At 37.7% G+C, this 20,903-nt stretch overlaps 1 protein-coding gene across 2 annotated transcripts in view; it reads right to left on the bottom strand.

The window, feature by feature from the left end:
• The window catches only part of MKLN1 (muskelin 1), a 383,297-nt gene that overhangs the window by 339,842 nt on the left and 22,552 nt on the right, over positions 1-20,903 (bottom strand). The window contains exon 3 of one of the 2 annotated variants that reach the window (XM_043872031.1): positions 18,380-18,447. The exons of the other annotated variant lie outside the window; for it this stretch is intronic. Within the exon in view, the coding sequence (XP_043727966.1) occupies positions 18,380-18,387 (8 nt within the window). The 5' untranslated portion in view covers positions 18,388-18,447. The remainder of the gene's footprint in view (positions 1-18,379; positions 18,448-20,903) is intronic. 2 annotated transcript variants of the gene reach the window in all.

The following is a 20,903-nucleotide window of genomic DNA, read 5'->3' as shown; positions in this document are numbered from 1 at the left end:
GAGCAGATGGGATACTGAGAAACTCAGACTTCCCATTGATACTCAGCGATGCAGTCCAGAGGATGAACTGATGTGTACCAGCTCAGTTTCTTTTGATCATTTAAAAAAAATTATTTAAAAAATAGCTTCCCTGGTGGTTCAGATGGTGAAGAATCTGCCTGCAATGCTGGAGACCCAGGTTCAACCCCTGGGTTGGCAAGATCCCCTGGAGAAGGGAATGGCTACCCACTCCAGTATTCTTGCCTGGAGAATTCCACGGACAGAGGAGCCTGGCAGGCTACAGTCCATGGGATAGCAAAGAGTCAGACAGGACTGAGCAACTAATACACACACGTATTTAAAAAATAACATAACCATATTATAGAAAGGATATAACCTAAATACAGAAAAACTGAGATTTAGGAAAAAAAAAAACCCTATAATCCCTTTAGCCTAATACACTTAATATCAGCACTTGGGTTCATTTCCTCCTAGTCTTATTCTGTATGCATATTTAAAGATAACACACTGTATACAGTTGTGGATCCTGTTCTTTTAAATATAATTTTGTTTCATAAGCATTTTCCTTGTTGCTAGCCAGCTTTTTATAACTATCCTTTTAACAGTGACTAATATATCATTAAGTAAATGAACAGTAATTTACTTAATTTAACTATCTCCTTATATTGTTAGATGTTTAGAACCTTTCCAGTTTCTTGATATTATAAATATTGTATCCATATACATTTTCTTGCCCATTGTCTTTCCGTATATTATCTTCTTAGATTTCATTTCCAGAATTTCCAAAACATATTAATAAAATGTTCCAGGATCTCACCATTTTATGGCTCTTCCCATCTATTGCCAAGTTGCTTTTCAAAGGGATTATATCAATGTACAGTCCCAAAAATGGTGAATGGGGTTGCTGTTTTATGTAGGATGATAAGGGAAGGCCTTTAGGGTTCCTACGTTGTTCTTCTACACAGGGATTTGAGTAAAAGTTGAAGAAAGTGACGGAGTAAGGTAGGAGAATAGTTGGAGGAAAGATGGTTTCAGGCAGAGAAAACACCAAGAACTTAGGAGAACTCACACTGGGCAGTCTTGGAGGAACAGCAAGAGAGCTAGTGTGGCCCCAGGGTATTGAGAAGAGAGGGGCAGGGAAGGAGATGAGATCAAAGGGAAAGTGGGCAGCCAGGACATATATGACTTTCTTGAGCATTGTGAGGATGTTTCTTTTATTTTGAGTAAGATAGGAAGGCATTGCAGGGTTTTGGAAACAGGTGAGTCAGGAATTGATCTGTGTTTCATACGATTAGCTGATTTGTTCAGAATGGATTAAACATGCTCAGAACAGCATCTTTCCCAATGAACCTCTTACATCCTCAGCATCTCCATCAGTGCTCTCACCCATCAGTATTCAAAACCAGTCATCTTTCTCATCTCGAAGCCAATCATGACCAACTCCTGTCAGTTCTGTCTCCAAAATATCTCTTGCATCTGCCTTCTGCATGCATTCCCATTACCTGAACCCACTGTGACAGTTTCTAACTCTTTCCTCAGCCTTCTATCTTTCTGCTCACCACTCATGCTATATACTTGTGCTGTCAGAGCAATCATCCTGGCAGAGCTGATCACTCACGGGTGTGCTCTTTATCTTTGTTGCCCCTTCCTTCCCCCTCCCAAACAAGGTCCAGATTCTTCAGGATGAAATTCAAGCTCTCCCACAATCTGATTCTAATCTAGCGGTCAAAGATTATCTCCCATTATTATTCAGAATTAACTTGGCCTTCCTGTCTAATAAGTTTCCAGAACCTGCTCCGTACTTTCTTACCTATACCTTTGCTTTCCATGTTTCCCCTTCCCTGCATCTTCTGTTAAAGCACCCTTCCCTTCCAGCCCCGCCCAGAAATTCTAACCATACTTCCAGAACCACTCCAATCAACACTTTCTTCATCCTCCATCTCCTTGGCTGGAATTGTGCTTATTTCCTCTGTGCTCCCATAAGTTCTACTCCATTACCCACGTGTTCTGCACCATATACCACGGTTTAGTAAATATGCTCTTTTCTACTAGGTGACAAGTTCCTTGAGGATGATTGTCTTGTTTATCCTCGTGACTCCTACGGCACTAATTACCATGCTGTGACTTTAGTAGGTGTCCATTAAAAGTTTGTGGAACTTAAATATCTAAAAGCTTTGTTGCTGAAACAGAACTAGAATTCAAGTCATCTGATTTTCAATCCCATATTCCTTTCCCAATACCATTCTCTCTTTTTGACTTCTTTCTATGGTTCATTGTCACCCCATCTGAAGTACATTTGAAACTGCTAAGGAATTTTAAGGAAGGATGACTAAACAAAAAACAAACTCTGAAATTATTTTCCATGTAGCTATTTAAGCCAAAGTGAATCTAATTTAGGGGCACTAAAATGTTGACTTTGAATTAATTTAAAAAAAATGGTGCATGCAGGTTTAGAAACATTTTAGCTTTTCAGGGTTTGATTTTTGAGCTGTACTTAATCTAATAGGTGTCAAGTTGCTATGTTTCTTGGTATGCTATAAATTTGTAGTTGGTGGGGGGTGGGAAGCCATTTGCTCAATGACTGACAGCAACATTTCTAGCCTCTAAAAATATGAGATGGTTTAAACATTTGGGAAGAGACCCTGAGACAAAGCATAAGTCCCAATGATCCTAATCCTTCCCTTGACTTCCCGTCTTGAAAAAGTAGCTTAAGAAACTAGTGTTCTAAACTGGGCTTTCCCTTTGGTATTTGGAATTAAATAAGTGAATCATACTCATGATACATGTTATATACAAGTTAAATAAAATGAGAGTAAAATTAAGTTATAGTACTTATGATATAGCAATAGCTAGTATTAATATGGACATATGAAAATTATTTTTGAGTGGCGAACACTGATGCCTTAGGAAAAGGAAGACTGACTGAGTTAAAATACATATTTTAGAAAATGGTTTAAGGTAGGGGGTACGAGGAAGAAAATGAAGTGACTCTCTCCTAAACTCTTTTGCCACCTTCTCTTCATTGCAGCTTAGAAGAGGGCACCATTGCTATGAAGGATGTCCCATTGAGGTTTTCACAAATTCAAATGAAATGGTATGATATTAAAGCCTTACATTTTACAGGAGAAAAGGTTGAAACTGAAGCACTAATTCATCTCTCTTTATTCTGTCTCACTCTGAGCATTACAGCAGCAACTGACCTGTGAATCTGACAGGAATTGCAATATAGGATCATAGAAATGAAAGTAACTTCTGAAGTAGTTTCATCTACCTTCTATCCTTGGTGAGTAAGCCCCAAGCTGTTACAAACAAAGAATTAGTATTTCAGAAACTTCCCCATAGGCAATTTTTCCCAACTACAACCTAAATTCTACCTTACAGAATGGCATGGATGATTTTTCTTGTGCTCCACAATGGAGACGTGAAAACAGCATTTTGCCTTAGCTAATGATCATAGCCATTTCTACACCAAATGGGTTGTACTTCTGGACTCTGGGAAGACAGCATAGAATGATGGGTAAGAATTCAGGCTTAGAGATAGCAGATTCGGGCTTAAGCCACAGCTGTGTGATCACAGGCAATTTACGGAAGTTCTCTAAGCCTCAATTTCCTCACCCATAATTTGGGGGTGATAATACAGTCCAGCTGATCAAATTACTTGTGAAGAATAGTCTAGAACGAATGCTGTCCAATAGAAATATAACACAATCCATAAACCTGAGTCACATATATAATTTAAAATTTTCTAGTAGTTCCATTAATACAAGTAAAAATAAACAGGTGAGATTAATTTTGGTGATGTATTTTACTCAACATATCCAGAATATCATTTCAACATGTAAAAAAATATCAGTGAGATATTTTACATTTCCTTTTTTTGTACTAAGTCATCAAAACACAATTTGTATTTTACACATATGGTTAGACTCAAACTAACCATGTTTTAAGAACTTAATAGCCACCTGTGGCCAGTGGCTACCATATTAGAAAGTTCAGGCTCTAGGAAAAAAGTTGTAAAGCGTTTAGCATTATGTTAGGCATAGAGTGAATGATAAAATGTTGGGACTTTTATTATTATCCTTAATATTCTTAGGGAACTTTGTAATCTCAAAGCCTTCACTTCTCGAGACTGACCCTGGCCATGATGCTCCTAGGAGTACCTGGATGGATTAGGTTATTCAGTTGAGCTCTTTGGTTCCTTCAAAGGCCACTTCCTCATGGCCACTCCCCATCTATGGAGAGGACCACAAAAAAGGCGGGATCTGCATGGAGAATACACCCAGTAGGTGCCAATGGCCTTCAGATACTGACATGTTAGACCCTAAGAAATGGGCACCACCACCAATCTGCCACCTTCTCATATAAAAAGAACAGGATAGGGCATTTGCTAAAGCAACCACTTGCTCCCGTAATTTTCCCCTTACAAGGGTTGAAGTGCTATGCAATATATTGTGCTCAGAAGTTGATTTAATAGTAAATATACAGTTAGAATATGACCCAGCAATTCCACTGGTATACCCAAGAGAGTTGGACAATAAAGAAAGCTGAGCATCGAAGAACTGATGTTTTTGAACTGTGGTGTTGGAGAAGACGCTTGAGAGTCCCTTGGACAGCAAGGAGATCAAACCAGTCAATCCTAAAGGAAATCAGTTTTGAATATTCATTGGAAGGATTGATGCTGAAGCTTAACTCCAATACTTTGGCTACCTGATGTGAAGAACTGACTCATTGGAAAATACCCTGATGTTGAGAAAGATTGAAGGCAGAATGAGAAGAGGACAGCAGAGGATGAAATGGCATCATTGACTCAATGGACATGAGTTTGAGCAAATTCTGGGAGTCGGTGATGGACAGGGAAGCCTGGTGTGCAGCAGTCCGTGGGGTCACAAAGAGTCAGACACGACTGAGAGACTGAACTGAACTGATACCCAAAAATTACAAACATGCTCACTCAAAATTTGCAAACAAATGTAAACAGCAGCATTGTTAGTAATAGCTACAAAGTAGAAACGACCCTGATGTCCATCAGTTGAAGAACGGATAAACAAAATGTGATAAATCCATACACTGGAATATTATTCAGCAATAAAAAGGAATGAGGTACCAATTCAAGCTATAGTATGGACGACCCTTATAGTATGGATGACCCTTTCACCCTTGCTCAGTGAAAGCCGGACACAAAAGGCCACACATTTCATGATTCCATTTACATGAAATATCCATAATGGGTAAATTCATAGAGACAGAGAATAGATGAGTGCCTTCCAGAGCTGGGGGGAAGAGCAGAATTGAGAGTGACTGCTAACAATTATAAAGTTTCTTTTGTTTAGTCACTAAGTCATGTCCAACTCTTTGCAACCCCATGAACTCCAGGCTTCCCTGTCCTTCACTATCTCCTGGGGTTTGCCCAAACTCATGTCCTTTGAGTTGGAGATGCCATCCAACTATCTCATCCTCTGTTACCCCCATCTCCTCCTGCTCTCAATCTTTCCCAGCATCAGGGTCTTCTCCAATGAGTCTGCTTTTCGCATCAGATGGCCAAAGTATTGGAGCTTCAGCTTCAGCATCAGTCCTTCCAATAATTATTCAGGGTTGACTTCCTTTAGGATTGACCAGTTTAATCTCCTTGTCGTCCAAAGGACTTTCAAGAGTCTTCTCCAGCATCACAATTCAAAAGCATCAGTTATCCAGCATCTAGTCTTCATTATGGTCAAATTCTCATATCTGTACATGATTACTGAAAAAACAATAGCTTTGACTATATGGACCTTTGTCAGCAAGCGATGTCTCTGCTTTTTAATATGCTGTCTAAGTTTGTCATAGCTTTTCTTTCAATGAGCAAGTGTCTTTTAATCCTGTGGCTGTAGTCACCATTCACAGTGATTTTGGAGTCCAAGAAAATAAAATGTGTCATTGTTTCCACCTTTTCCCTATTTATTTGCCATTAAGTGATAGGACCATATACCATGATCTTAGTTTTTTGAATACTGACTTTTAAGCCAGCTTTTTCACTCTCCTCTTTCACCCTCATCAAGAGGCTCTTTTGTTCTTCTTCACTTTCTGCCATTAGAGTGGTATCATCTGGGTATCTGTGGTTGTTGATATTTCTTCCAGTAATCTTGATTCCAGCTAGTGAGTCATCCAGCCCGGCATTTCACAGGATGTACCCTGCATATAAGTTAACTAAGCAGGGTGACAATATATAACCTTGAAGTACTCCTTTCCCAATTTGGAACCAGTCCATTGTTCTATGTCTGGTTCTAACTGTTGCATCTTGGCTTGCATATAGGTTTCTCAGGAGATAGGAAAGGTGGTCTGGTATTCCCATCTCTTGAAGAGTTTCTTTTGAGTTGGAAATATTTTGGAATTGGATAATGGCAATGGCAATGGTTGTACAACACTGAATATATTAAAAACCACTGAACTGTTAAAAAAAGAAAGTTGATTTGTTTTCCTACGGATGCACAGTCAGATACATAAGTACTGCCAAAGCCCCAGAATAGAATAGTATTTGTAAGACTTTAAAAATAGAAGAAATCACCTGTGCCCCAAATATTATTTGCTAAGATATCATCTTTAACTTCAACATACACAATATCAAGTCTTTCTCTCCTTCTCATAAATTAAAATTGTTTTACATTTTAACATTAATCATATTAACTACTAAGAGGACACAAACCTCAAAGGCACACACATATATGCACACATATACGTGTGTACATGCTATGCCACCTTAGTCACGTCCCACTCTTTGTGACCTTACGGACTACATAGCTTGCCAGGGTCCTCTGTACATGACATTCTCCAGGCAAGCATACTGGAGTAGGTTGCCATGCCCTGCTCCAGGGGATCTTCCCACCCCAGGGATCGAACCCAGGTCTTCTGCGGCTCCTGCATTGCAGGTGGATTCTTTACTGCTGAGTGACCAGGGAAGCCCATATACATGTATATAAATGCATATAGATATGTCAGAATTTTCTGAAAGAATGTACCTGTCACTCTTCTGTTCAAGGCTCTCCCATTACCGTCATCTTGCCCTCAGCATGGCCCCATAGGTCTCCAATACTGCCTGCCTACTCTGTGGCAACAGAGTGTAGCAGCTAAGAAATGAGTCAGACAAAACCAGACAGCCTGTGTGGAAGCCTAGCTCTCACTGCTCACTAGCTTCATGACTTTAAACAATGTTCCTAATTCTTCTGTGGCTCAATTCCCCTTTACAATGGGGAGGATAAGAGTGCCTGGGCTTCTTGTAAGGATTAACAGAATTAACATCCATAAAGTGCTCAGGAGAATGTCTGATCTGTGGTAGATATGAGTGTTTTACAAATAAACATAAATATTTAAAGTGCTGTCCCAATAGCCTGCCAGCCTTGCTAGAGCGTGCTGTCCCTTTGTTTGGAATGCTCCTCACAATACCTCCTTCCCTCTTTGCTTGTTCAAACATCACTCTATCCTCCTCCCTTTTTTGTTTCTGTCTGTAACATTTATCACTTTTTGATATTCCATATGATAATTACTTTTGGATCTTCTTCATGGCCCATCAACTCCTATTATTAATAATACTATTACCTGTCTGTTTGCTACTCAGCCGTAAGTATTGTGAACAAAGAAGGCACGAGGCCATGTTTTCTGAATGAATGAATGGACAACGGTTACTTCTGGGCAGTGGCACTGGGGATGGGAATAGGAATGAGATGTACTTTTCACTGAACGCCCTTTAGCACTATTTTATTTTTACCATGTGCTTATGTTCTTGTCATAACAATGAAAAACGTGAAATAAAACACTGGAAATAAGAGTACGCAGATCTTAAGAGAAGCTGGTAGCATAAAACAGGAAGACTTCAGGGATCCCTGACCAGAGGAAGATTTTAGAGAAGAGTGTAGGGATGCTCCTTTAAGCCACCTTAAAACCTTACCCCTGAGCAAAAAGTGGAACAACACCCCGAAATGGCAAACGGCCTTTGGGCTTCAAGCACAGCATGTACACAGGTCAGCAAGAAATCTTAATAAGATCTTCTGTATTGTGCAATACAGGTCCTGTACCTATGGGTACAATGAGAAAATTTTCCATGGCAAAAGGCCTGTTTCCAGGCACAGTAAGCAGAAGCATTTGCTGAGGGTTATTCGCCCTCTTCCACCCCTGCAGCCTGGACACGCAGTGGCCACGGTGTGTAGGACTCCTTGAGCAGCGACAGTCTGTCTCCATGGCCTGGGAACAGTGGTCTTCCCCATTCTCAAGTAAGCATTCTAAAAGCTGATAAAGGTGACAGGATCCCCTAACACAGCATGGGACTTATAGTGACCTGTTTTGTAAACTTAGCCCAAAAGCTTTGTCCTCCAGGCCTCCACTCCTCTTTTCCATCTCTCCCTCTCCTCTCCTGAGCTTTATTACGTCTGCTCGCTCCTGTCAGGAGAAAAACAACCCATGAGTCACCAGTCCCTGGAATAATGCATTATTGCTTCCACAGGATTTTACATTTAAAAAGTGGTCAATAGGAAAGAAATATGATAGTGTTAATAAAGATATTAATAATATTGATGGTGATGGCAAAGATAGCTGATGACAGATATTGCTTACTGAATATTTACTCTGAGTTAAGTATCCTACTAAAAAGTAGATATAATTTATTTTCTTTACTCCGCCAATAATCCAATGAGGTAGGTACTGTCATACCTACATTACTGATAGTGAAAGAAAAGTCACATACTTAGCAAGTGGCAAGTAAAGGGTTTCAAAGACGTGTTTCTAAAAATTTTTGCCCTAAGGAATTCCATCATGTTATTCAAGCCAATGGATTTCTAAGGTGGAAACTTTGACATTGTGGGGAGAGAGCTGAGGAGGGTCAAACAATCACAGGACCCCTCAGCAGCAATGAAATTGACGGCTGAGGCTTGAAACTGCAAACAATACACTGTGTCTGTGAATACCTAGGTTCAAATCCTGACCCTGACACTCATGGGAACACCTGGGGCCAAGTCTCACAAACTCTGTGCTTGAGATGAGTGTTAGAATTCAATGAGATGGTAACAGTGAAGTGACTGCAATAATGTGTGTATGGACAGAGAAGCCTGGTGAGCTACAATCCATGGAATCGCAAGACTTAGCAACTAAACAACATGTATGTGTGTGTATATATATATACATATATACATCTTTCAAATGCTGTATATTTTGATTGCTATAAATCCCAACTGTTAGAATAATCTATTTCTAGCTTTCATATAACAGAAGTGGTCTTTTACCTGATTTTATAATGTAGTTGTTGGTCTATTTTGAGTTTTTTTTTTCAATGAGAAGATAGCATAACAGTAGAATTTCAAAGGAAGACACCTTAAATCCCATTTCTCCAATGCAACAATTATTTTAATTTTGCATTTTGTGTTCAGGTTTTGCTAATTCTGAGAAGCTACATGGATAGGACACTATGTTGAATGAGATTTGGATTTTTATCTTACCCTGTTACAAATCAGTTGTATGACCTCAGGGAAGTTACATAACTGCCTTTTGCCTTAGATTCCCAGTGTATTAAGCGAAGCGGTTAGATCAGATGATCTTTAAGATCCTTCTACAGCTCTTACAGCCTATTTTTTTTTAATCTGTTATCCTTTTTTTTTTTTGCTTTCATTATTCATGTGGAATTGTATATATAAGGTACATGTAAGTAATGTTTGCAAAGTTACTTAACTTTCTAAACTATATCAGAAAAATAAAGTTTTACATGTAACAAACTCTGCGAAGGTAAGATTATAACTGAAAATCTCAAGAGTTCCAAAGTAGCTACTAATTTACCAAAGAGCTATAAAAATTAATAACTTAATACATTCATTATATATCTGTTTGCAACTAAAGCATTAGCAATTCCACACATTAATTTATAAGTAATACGTTTAGTTTGATAAAGCCATTCTAATCTTTGTTTAAGAAAGTTATTAATTCATAATGTAAATATTACATCAGTGTAGTTTTTCCATGTGGCATTTTTAATTTTTAATGTTCTCTACAAGGAAATCAAAGAGGGAATAGCAAAGAAAAAATGGGAGTGATTACCTGACTTAAGTCATATTGACAGAAACATGTCAATGTGAATATTTATAACTATTCATGTGATGAAACACTGTTGCTTGGTGTGTATCCTGCTATAAACTTTCTAGAGGCTATTGGACAATGTTAATATTAATCAAGAATTTAAATACGTTCTTACCCTCTGGCCAGGTAATTTGACTTATAGAAATTTGTACTAAAGAGATAAAAAGATGTGCACAGATGCTTTGCTGCAGTATTATACATAACTACAACAAATTGGAATCAATCTAAATGTCCAAAAATAGAAGAATGGCTAAACTGATGTTATACATATATTCATTACAAGTATGTATGTATGTATGTATATATATATATATAGTTACTGTTCAGTCGCTCAGTTGTGTCCGACTCTTGGCGACCTCATGGACTGCAGCACACCAGGCTTCCATCCTTCATCATCTCCCAGAGCCATGTCCATTGAGTCAGTAATACCATCCAACCATCTCATCCTCTGTCATCCCCTTCTCCCGCCTTCAATCTGTCCCAGCATCAGGGTCTTTTCCAATGAGTCGGCTCTTCGCATCCAGTGGCCAAAATTTTGGACTTTCAGTTTGAGCATCAGTCCTTCCAATGAATATTCAGGGTTGATTTCCTTTAAGAATGACTGGTTTGATCTCCTGGCTGTCCAAGGGACTCTGAAGAGTCTCCTCCAACACCACAGTTCAAAAGCATCAATTCTTCGGCACTCAGCTTTCTTTATGGTCCAACCCTCACATCCATACACGACTATTGGAGAAACCATAGCTTTGACTATATGGACCTTAGTTCGCAAACTACTATCTCTGCTTTTTATTATGCTGTCTATGTTGGTCATAGCTTTTCTTCCAAGGAGCAAGAATCTTTTAATTTCATGGCTGCAGTCACTATCTGCAGTGATTTTGCAGTCCCCAAAAATAAAGTCTGGTTACTGTTTCCATTGTTTACCCATCTAGTTGCCATTAAGTAATGGGACCAGATGTCATGATCTTAGTTTTTTGAATGTTGGAGTTTAAAGTCAGCTTTTTCACTCTCTTCTTTCAGCTTCATCAAGAGATTCTTTAGTTCCTCTTTGCTTTCTGCCATAAGGGTGGTGTCATCTGCATATCTGAGGTTATTGTTATTTCTCCCAGCAGTCTTGATTCCAGCTTGTGCTTCAACCAGCCCAGCATTTTGCATGATGTACTCTGCATATAAGTTAAATAAGCAGGGTGACAATATATAGGCTTTCCCAATTTGGAACCAGTCTGTTGTTCCATGTCCAATTTTAACTGTTGCTTCTTGACCTGCATACAGATTCCTCAGGAGGCAGGTAAGGTGGTCTGGTATTCCCATCTCTTTAAGAATTTTCCACAGTTGGTTGTGATTCACACAGTCAAAGGCTTTGGTGTAGTCAAAGAAGCAGATGTTTTTCTGGAACTCTCTTGCTTTTTTGATGATCCAACGGATGTTGGCAATTTGATTTCTGGTTCCTCCACCTTTTTGAAATCCAGCTTGAACATCTGGAAGTTCTAGGCAACGCCAAAGAATGTTCAAAGTGAAAGTGAAAGTCACTCAGTCGTGTGCGACTCTTTGTGACCCCATGGACTATATAGTCCATGGAATTCTCCAGGCCAGAATACTGGAGTGGGTAGCCTTTCCCTTAAACTACCACACAATTGCATTCAGCTGACACGCTAGCAAAGTAATGCTCAAAATTCTCCAAGCAAGGTTTCAACAGTACGTGAACCAAGTGGTGATACTACTAGCAACAAAATGATTACCAAAGGCTGTTAACAAATATTTTTGCACTTCCTTTTTGTCCTTATATCTCATTAGGGATATGTAGTCAAATTACTGTGTCTTAAAGTTATTTGAAATAGTTCTCCGTATGTTACCAGCTGGATATAATATAATTATGCTTTTTAAAATTAGGAAATGCATTAAAAAAATTAGTATTTTGTAATTATGAAAAATATTTACATGATTCAAATCCAAATCAAATCTACATATATATGTATGCATATATTGTATGCATATATATATTGGGCTTCCTTCCCTGGTAGCTCAGCTGGTAAAGAATCTGCCTGGAGACCTGGGTTTGATTCCTGGGTTGGGAAGATCCTCTGGAGAAAGGAACGGGTACCCACTCCAGTATCCTGGCCTGAAGAGGTATAGTCCATGGGGTCGCAAAGAGTCGGACACAACTGAGCAACTTTCACACACTCATGTATATATATAAATGTGTGCGTGTATATACATTTATACCCATTCTTACACACATGGCAGCATCCTAGACTTACTTTTTTCCCTCTTTCTGCTTTACATAAAATATATCTTAGAGCTCAACCCACATAAGTATACCTAAAGAACTAAAGATTCCTAATGTCATTTTATAACTGCAAATAACTCTACTGTAAGATTGTACCATACTCTGTTCAATCAGTCCTCTATTTATGAGCATTTGGGTTGTTTCCAGTCTTTTGCTATTATAAATAGTTTCCATCCTATGGTTTTGTATTATATTTATATATACTCAAGTCTTAAATATTAAATAGATTTGTACCATGTAAATTATACAAGATAAGCCTAGATCATCTTATTATACCAACTAGCAGAGGCAATATCAAAGACTACTAGGGTCATGTCAAAAGTCAGGAGGTAATTTGAAGATGCTGCCACAGACCAAAGAAGTGTTAATTTCAGCTTTAATAAGAATAACAAACATGATGTATGAAACAAATTAATGAAGTTTCTAGTTATGAGTTTGAATGCTAATTTAAAGACAAACAAACTTAAAAAGCAAAATCACAAAACATCTACTTAGCCACCATTGGTACATGCTAGAAAATCAATTCAAGGAACAACAGGATATAAAATCTAGCCATTCTGCAGTCTTGAATAAATTAATGGATAAGATGACTAAATAGCATTATTGACTCAACAGACATGAATTTGAACAAACGCCGGAAGATACTGGAGGACAGAGGAACCTGGTATGCTGCAGTCCATGGGGTCACAAAGAGTCAGACACAACTTATGACTGAACAACAACAACAATAAACAAACTAATGACTCCAGGTAACATAAAAGAAGAGATTATTATACATTATGCAAAACACTTTACTATGTATGAAACAGTCTTGCCAAAACAAACAAACAAACAATGACAACAACAAAAATCCCAACTGAATCTGTTAAACCCAGTTGCAGGTACTGTAGAGGACAGAGGAAGAACATGTTAGACTATACTATGGGGATACAATGAGAAAAAGTCTAGGTTGTGGGACGTTCTACAGGACAAACAACTTGGTTTCTTCAACAAATAATTTGGAAGAAAAAAAACTATTTGGAAACCCACTTATATTTAAAGAGATTTAACAGATAAATCAGCCAATCTCATCGTGTGAACCTTATTTGGATTCTGCTTGAAACAATCTATGAAAATAAACTATGATGACATTCATGAGACAATTGAAATTTTAAACAATGACTTAATTATTTAATATTAGTAAGAAATCATTGCTAATTGGTTTGGATGTGATAAGTATTATGTTTTAAAGCCTTATCTTTTAAAGATCCATATTGAAATATTTGTGAATGAGATGATACAATTCCTGGAATTTGCTTTAAAGTAAAACAAGTGGGGAAGAAGAGGGAGTTGATGGTTTGGTTTGGTCATCATAAGTTGATAGGTACAAAAGGTTCATGATGCTTTCTGTCTACTTTTGTTCATGTTTTAAATTTTCTATAATAAAACAGTAATAGATATTTACATATAATGGGTTTGTGTATGTGTGAATACCCATTGCAAGGGATATAGCATAGTATGGATGGTGATTATCTCTGGATGATAGAATTGTGGGTGATTTTGGTGATTTTTACTTTTTTGTTTTTACTGTACTGCATATTCTATATTTTTATATTGCACTTATATTGTATATAATCAGGAAAAATTATTTTTTAAAAAATGTTTTAAGTTGTTTAATAATACCATTTTTTACAATTCAACTAGAGTTCACTTCTGAAGTAATTAGTAAAATAACTTTGTACTTTTAAAATATATTCGGGCAATGCAAATTACTTAATATTTAATTATATTTAGTTTTGAGTGGGTACAGAAAATAGTTCATGAAAATATAGGGCTAAGGTAAGGTTTGTGGTTTGGACATTCTCTCATTTGGTGTACTAGGGTAATCTTAAATTTATAGCTTAGGAGTAAATAGTTAATTCTTTTCTCCTCCTTACATAACACAAAAACAACTGATCCAGTTTGGCACAAACTTTCTCTTCCAAAGTCACCTTTGTGCTGAAATTCAGCACCTCAGGTTTCAGTCAAATAACTTGCAGATGAGAAAAGATTTCTTAACAAAATTTTCTTGTAATTTTACTACTGTGTTAGTTCCTGGCAACTTGGGAAAGTCCTTTTTTCATAGTTAAGTGGTTCAGGGGAATGGTTCTTTCTCCTCCTTTCTAATAAGCAGAAAGAGCAAGCAATTTAAATCATTCTTTTTGTATTGCTGAGATAAATGTAAGTCCATGACAGTAGAGGGAATTAAGAAAAAGATAGTTAATGGGTATTTTTAGCTTATTAATAGTTAATACGAGGTACTACAGAGTTTGTCATTCAATTACGAGAAAATTAGTCCTTTAAGATCAGAAAAAAAATTTTTAAACCAACATAAATACAATTATATTTTGTAATTACATGTAGACATATAATTATACCATGATTTGAATGTTCTATTATCAGATAACTGTCCCTTCTTCATTTATTTCTAAATAAAGACCTCTCATTTATATAATTTTCCTTCTTTTTGTTTACTTGTGATTTTCTCCTAAAGAAACCATAGTCAGCTCCTGTTATGAAATACATTAACAGACTATCACTTAAGTAACATTTTGCTCTGAATGTAGACTATGAAGCAAAGTCATTGGTAGGTGGAGTGATTCATTTAGAAGTGAAATTTTCTGATTTAAAACTGATTAGAGACAGATGTCAATTTGGATTCATTTGTCCATTTGAGGTTCCATGGATGGTTAATTATATGCTTCACATAAATTCAACCTTCATTTGCAACTATGTGCTAGGCTTTGTGTATTTTCATATATATAATATCAATGATTTGCTATAATAACACTATGAAATAGTTATTTTGGAGGGAGGTTAAATTGCTTGCTCAAGGTCACAAAGTACTCTAATAGATGCAAATTTTATGTTACTACTTGTAAGTTATGAACATTGGCTCTTGAGAGCATTTGTAACAGTCTTTGGTGCCTAGTGTGGAGCTCTGGACCAGGAAGTATGTCAAGTCAGTTTGAAGGCTGATATTCGTCTTCTCGTTGTAAAAACAGAGTTGTCTACCTCCCACCCACAACGGAGGATGGCAAGAGGTGCAGTGTGCTTCATATTGCTTCATGCATGGAGCTGGCTAAGATGCATTATCTCTCATGAAGAAACTAAGAGGCATCAAGGAAAAGAGAGAAGGCAACCTGTTCACAGCAGCAAAGCAGTGCTTTCTTCCTTGATCTTACAACAAACTTAAGAAGGTACAGACATCTTTAAGCCTGGGAATAAATAGTGTTTTGATTTGGTGACCAACAAACTAAAGGTCAACCTGAGAAAGTTGATTCTTGACATATTTCCAACAAGGGTCACTTGTTTCCATCCCAATGGACTCAAAGTTGAGAATTAAAAACCTCAGTGTTAGTAAATGACATGTTTGGAAGATTGAGAGTTCTAATTAGACGCACATCCCCAATGCCAGGAGAGCCCATTCTATTCATTTACTCATAACCTCATGTAAAATTGTTTGTTTGAGATGTGGCTTTTTAAAAAGTCATTTACCTTCAGGCTCAGTTAAAGAATGGAATATGTGAGAAAAGAATTTTCCAACTTTTGTTGACTCAGTAATGAAAAGAAAAGAAGAATTTGGCTGCTTGGTAATTCAAAAATAATTGATCTAAGAAACTTGAAATTTCATATGTAAATGCTAAATCCAATTACAAATTTCAAACACATTTTTCCAAAGCATATCCTAGTTCCAGCTTACTAATATCACAGAATCATTCTGATGTGCATCAAATTATTAACTGTTTTTATGAGTGTACTAGAATTACTACTAGGAATGTTTTTTTTTTTTTTGTGGAAACATAAATACAGGTTATATAACACCTTATAAGTGGACTTGAACTAAAAGATCTTAAAAATAAATGGGAACAACAAAAATAAAACATGACTAACTCTCCTGCCACCATCAAAACAAACGTTTCCAAGGACCTGAAGCCAAGAAAACAGAAATCTATAAACACAAAGGCTAAGATAAATCAGTTATATCTACTAGGTCTCCATTCGTAACAGAACACTGAAAACCAACCAAAACCAAAAAACTTGATTTGAAGGAAAGAATGTCAAAGAACATTGACCTTTTCTGTCCCTCTGCCTACCACAGAAATTCCCACCCACTGTCAACTTTTAAATTACTGAATCTTCAAAAATTACTGGAGATGGGTGTCTTAAAAATGGAGTAGACTCAATCATACAGGTAATATTCACATTAGCTGAAGTAGTAATTACTCAGGGAAGGGTAATCTACTTCATTCATTTTAATAACCAATTCTCTCTGAGATTTACCACAGAGGAAACCCAACCTAATTATTAAGGTACAATACCATTGGATTGAACTATTTTTCAATCCAAGAATTTTTATTACTGAGAGAAAGCTTGGACGATTTAAGCAATTATGTGCTTCATTTCTCCTTTTCTGTATCTCCACTCTTGCTTACATATAAGGTATTGAATTTAACTTGTTTCATTCTTAATGTTTCACATCTTGTTGTCTTCTTTTAGAAAAATTTAAGCCAAATTTTAAAAGGCTGCAAGTAAGTATTGGTGGCTAGTTCCTATGTGTAACATATCATAGTGCCTAGAGCCCAGACCTGCTGGCCTGGAAAACAAAAGGCCAAATTCTGGCTGCCCTGAAAAACCCTGAAATCACAACTAATGCCAGTATTAGATTTTATCATCAGTTCAGTTCAGTTGCTCAGTCGTATCTGACTCTTTGTGACCCCATAGACTGTAGCACGCTAGGCTTCCCAGTCCATCACCAACTCCCGCAGCTTACTCAAACTCATGTCCATCGAGTCGGTGATGCCATCCAACCATCTCATCCTCTGTTGTCCTCTTCTCCTCTTGCCTTCAATCTTTTCCAGCATCAGGGTCTTTTCCAGTGAGTCAATTCTTCACATCAGGTGGCCAAAGTATTGGAGTTTCAGCTTCAACATCAGTCCTTCCAATGAATATTTAGGACTGATTTCCTTTAGGATGAACTGGTTTGAATTCCTTGAAGTTCAAGGGACTCTCAAGAGTCTTCTCCAATACCACAGTTCAAAAGCACCAATTCTTCGGTGCTCAGCTTTCTTTATGGTCCAACTCTCACATCCATACATGACTATTGGAAAAACCACAGCTTTGACTAGGTGGATCTTTGTCGGCAAAGTAACGTTTCTGCTTTTTAATATGCTGTCTAGGTTGGTCATAGCTTTCCTTCCAAGGAGCAAGCGTCTTTTAATTTCATGGCTGCAGTCACCATCTGCAGTGATTTTGGAGAGCTTAGATTTTGCCATACCTCTTCCAAAACACTTTCAGGGATGCCTAACCTACACAACCTCTCCTTGTAGTCAGGCGCACACTATTTCTCTCATTTGGATGTATCAATAACATTGCTAAAGAACAAAGTCACTTGAAAGAAAGTTGAACTTACAATCAGAATCTAAGAATCCCCAGCTCTTCAAGGGACCAGTTAAAGGTAATTTAGTGCACTGGGTAAGTGTGTGCCTGCTAACGCCAGAAAAGGTTGGTGCAAATCCTGGCTTTTCCACTTTCTAGCTATGCGACTCCAGGCAAATTATTTAGATCTTGTGCCTCAGTTTTCTCATTTGTAAAACAGCAATAATATTAATAATGACCTTGTAGAGTTTTGAAGATGAACCATCTTAATATGGCTCAGAACAGAACCTCAGGTAACCTAAGCACTCCATAAACACCAACAATTATTATTACTGGCGACATGATCTTGGGGAGCTCACCTAACCTCCATAATACTCTATTTGATCTTTGTTCAAAATGGGATCACAATTTCATGCAGTCTGTATGAAGACCAAATAAGCTCATGCAACACACATGACAGTCATTTTGAAAACATAATCAAGTATTGGACAAATCCTTCAACCAAGTAGAATCAGCTCCTTTCTGCTCTGTGTTGCTGTAATACTTAACAAACACACACACACACACCTGCTAAGCTCTCAACACACTGTATCATAAGAATCTGCTTACCTGTCCATCTCCCCCACTAACAGTGCATCCGCTGATTCACCTCTGCACCCTCAGCATGTTGGACATACCTGGCACAGGATAGGTACTCAATAAATATTTGTTTAAATGAATATTGTCCAAGCAACTGGGCAGGAATTCCCAAGGCCTCTGCTAGGAATGATGGGTTATCACTTTTTGCCAACTGTCCTCACCTCGACCACCCAGAAATGTGCTTGTTTTCCTTCAGACACAATGCATTGAGATTCTGCCATTTCAAATGCAGCTTATATGGTTTCAGTCTACTCATTCTTGTCCCTTAACAAATAATTATTGAGCACCTATTGTGCGCCAGGCCCCATGCTGTGCTGCATATATTGTACCACAAGTAGCAACTGCCCAGGCTAATTTAGTGCCTGCATACTCTGTTGAAATAACCTATTCGTTACAGAGTCATTTACAACAGAAGATAATAAGCTCTTTGGTTTGATTACTTCATTACAATGGTGGAATCTCGGTAGGAAAGAATGGTTTTCCCTCCCATCCAGGCAGCCAGATAACACTGAGCAGAGTTCCCTGTGCTATACAGTAGGTCTTTGTTGGTTATCCGTTTAAAATATAGCAGAGAGGGGCGTTCGGGGGAGAATGGATACATGTGTATGTGTGGCTGAGTCCATTCGCTGTTCACCTGATACTATCACAACACTGTTAATCGACTATACTCCAATAAAAAATAAAAAGTTAAAAGTTATTTTTTTTTAGTAGGACTCCTTAGAATAATAAATTAAAACCAGGGATTTGACTGCATAAGCTAAAATCCTTGCTCTGCTTTATACAAGGTGTTAAGACCTTGGGCAAGTTACTTAACCCCTTGAAGCCTCAGTTTCCGCTTTGCTGGTAGCTCAGCTGGTAAAGAATCTGCCTGCAATGCAGGAGACCCTGGTTTGATTCCTGGGTCGGGAAGATCCGCTAGAGAAGGGATTGGCTACCAACTCCAGCATTCTTGGACTTTCCTGGTGGCTCAGCTGGTAAAGAATCCACCTGCAATGCGGGAGACCTGGGTTCGATCTCTGGGTTGGGAAGATCCCCTGAAGAAGGGAACAGCTACCCACTCCAGTATTCTGGCCTGGAGAATTGCATGGACTGTATAGTCCATGGGGTTGCAAAGAGTTGAACACAACTGAGTGACTTTCACTTTCACTTTCATGATGGAGTAAGATTGATGTACAAAAATAATAACCCACATTAATATTTATTACAGTACTGGTCATATAGTAAGCACCCAATGTGTGTTTGCTATTGTGATTAATCCAATCCATTACCCCAGTGTTTGAACTTCCATCACAAATGTATTCAGGACATGAGGCATGTGTGCCCAGTTTCTGCTTGAACACCACCAGGGTCAAGGAACTTACAACCTCCACCAGTTGTCGATCTGATTACTGGGCAAACATAGTAATTGTTGACAAATTCTAATGGGTTGTAACATACATACTTATATCTTATACTCAAGGGTGTTCAATCTTCTGGGATTACCCAGAAGAAATATAACTTGCCTTGCAGGACAGCACTTCTCACTTCGGAAGGCGCTAGCTCTCTCCCTCCACCTCACACACCAACACAAACTCTTAGACTCTTTAATCATTTCTGATATGACACTGATTATAAGATCCCATTTTACCCTTTTAAACTCTTCTTGAAGAACCTTTTGTTTATTAATGGTTTTCTTAAAGACTGAAGATCAGAATTCATAAAGCAAAACAAATCTGACCCGATCACCAGTGAGTACTAGAGAACTACTTCCTGACCTGAACACTATATTTCTATTAATACAACAAAAGATTGATCTTTTTTGGAAGTTACATCACACTGCGTTGACTCATCATCTACTCACAATCAACAGGAGACTCTAAATCTTCCTACGTGAGCAATTGTAAGTCATCTCGCCCCCAACCTGTACTGGTACAATTGAATTTTGGGAACTCTGAGTGCTTTAAATCTGTCCCTTTATATTGTTAGGTGTGATTCACCATTACATTTTGTCAGGATTTGATAAGGGGGAGGGGAATCCTGATTGTATCATCCAACTTATTGGTTATCCTTTGCAGTTGTGCATAATTTACAGATGCACAACAATTTACATCTGTAAATTCATTCAGTGTGTGGTCAATGGTATCATCTTAGCCATCCATCAAAAAGTTAAGGGCAACAAAGCTTTGTGCTAGATTTACATTAGATCTGTAGAGGCCTGGGTATGCATCAGTCTCTTAAAAATGTTTTAAAAGACACTGTTCATTCAATCAATATATATTGAGTTTCTATTATGTAAACAGTTATTGTTCCAAGTTCTGAGCATATACTGGTGAACAAAACAAAATTCCTGCCCTTATAAAGCTTATATTCTAATTTGAGGATAAGCAATAAACAAATATGAAGATAAATAATAAATTTTTTTAAAAATGAAAGCAAGTAAGGGGTTTGAGCAAAGAGATCAAACCAGCCAATTCTAAAGAAAATCAACTCTGAATATTCTTTGGAAGGACTGATG

This window comes from Cervus elaphus, chromosome 18 (genome assembly GCF_910594005.1).
Source record: "Cervus elaphus chromosome 18, mCerEla1.1, whole genome shotgun sequence".
Classification (NCBI taxonomy): domain Eukaryota; kingdom Metazoa; phylum Chordata; class Mammalia; order Artiodactyla; family Cervidae; genus Cervus; species Cervus elaphus.
Note: the sequence above shows the minus strand (reverse complement) of the source record. Positions and strands in the feature narration are given on the sequence as shown.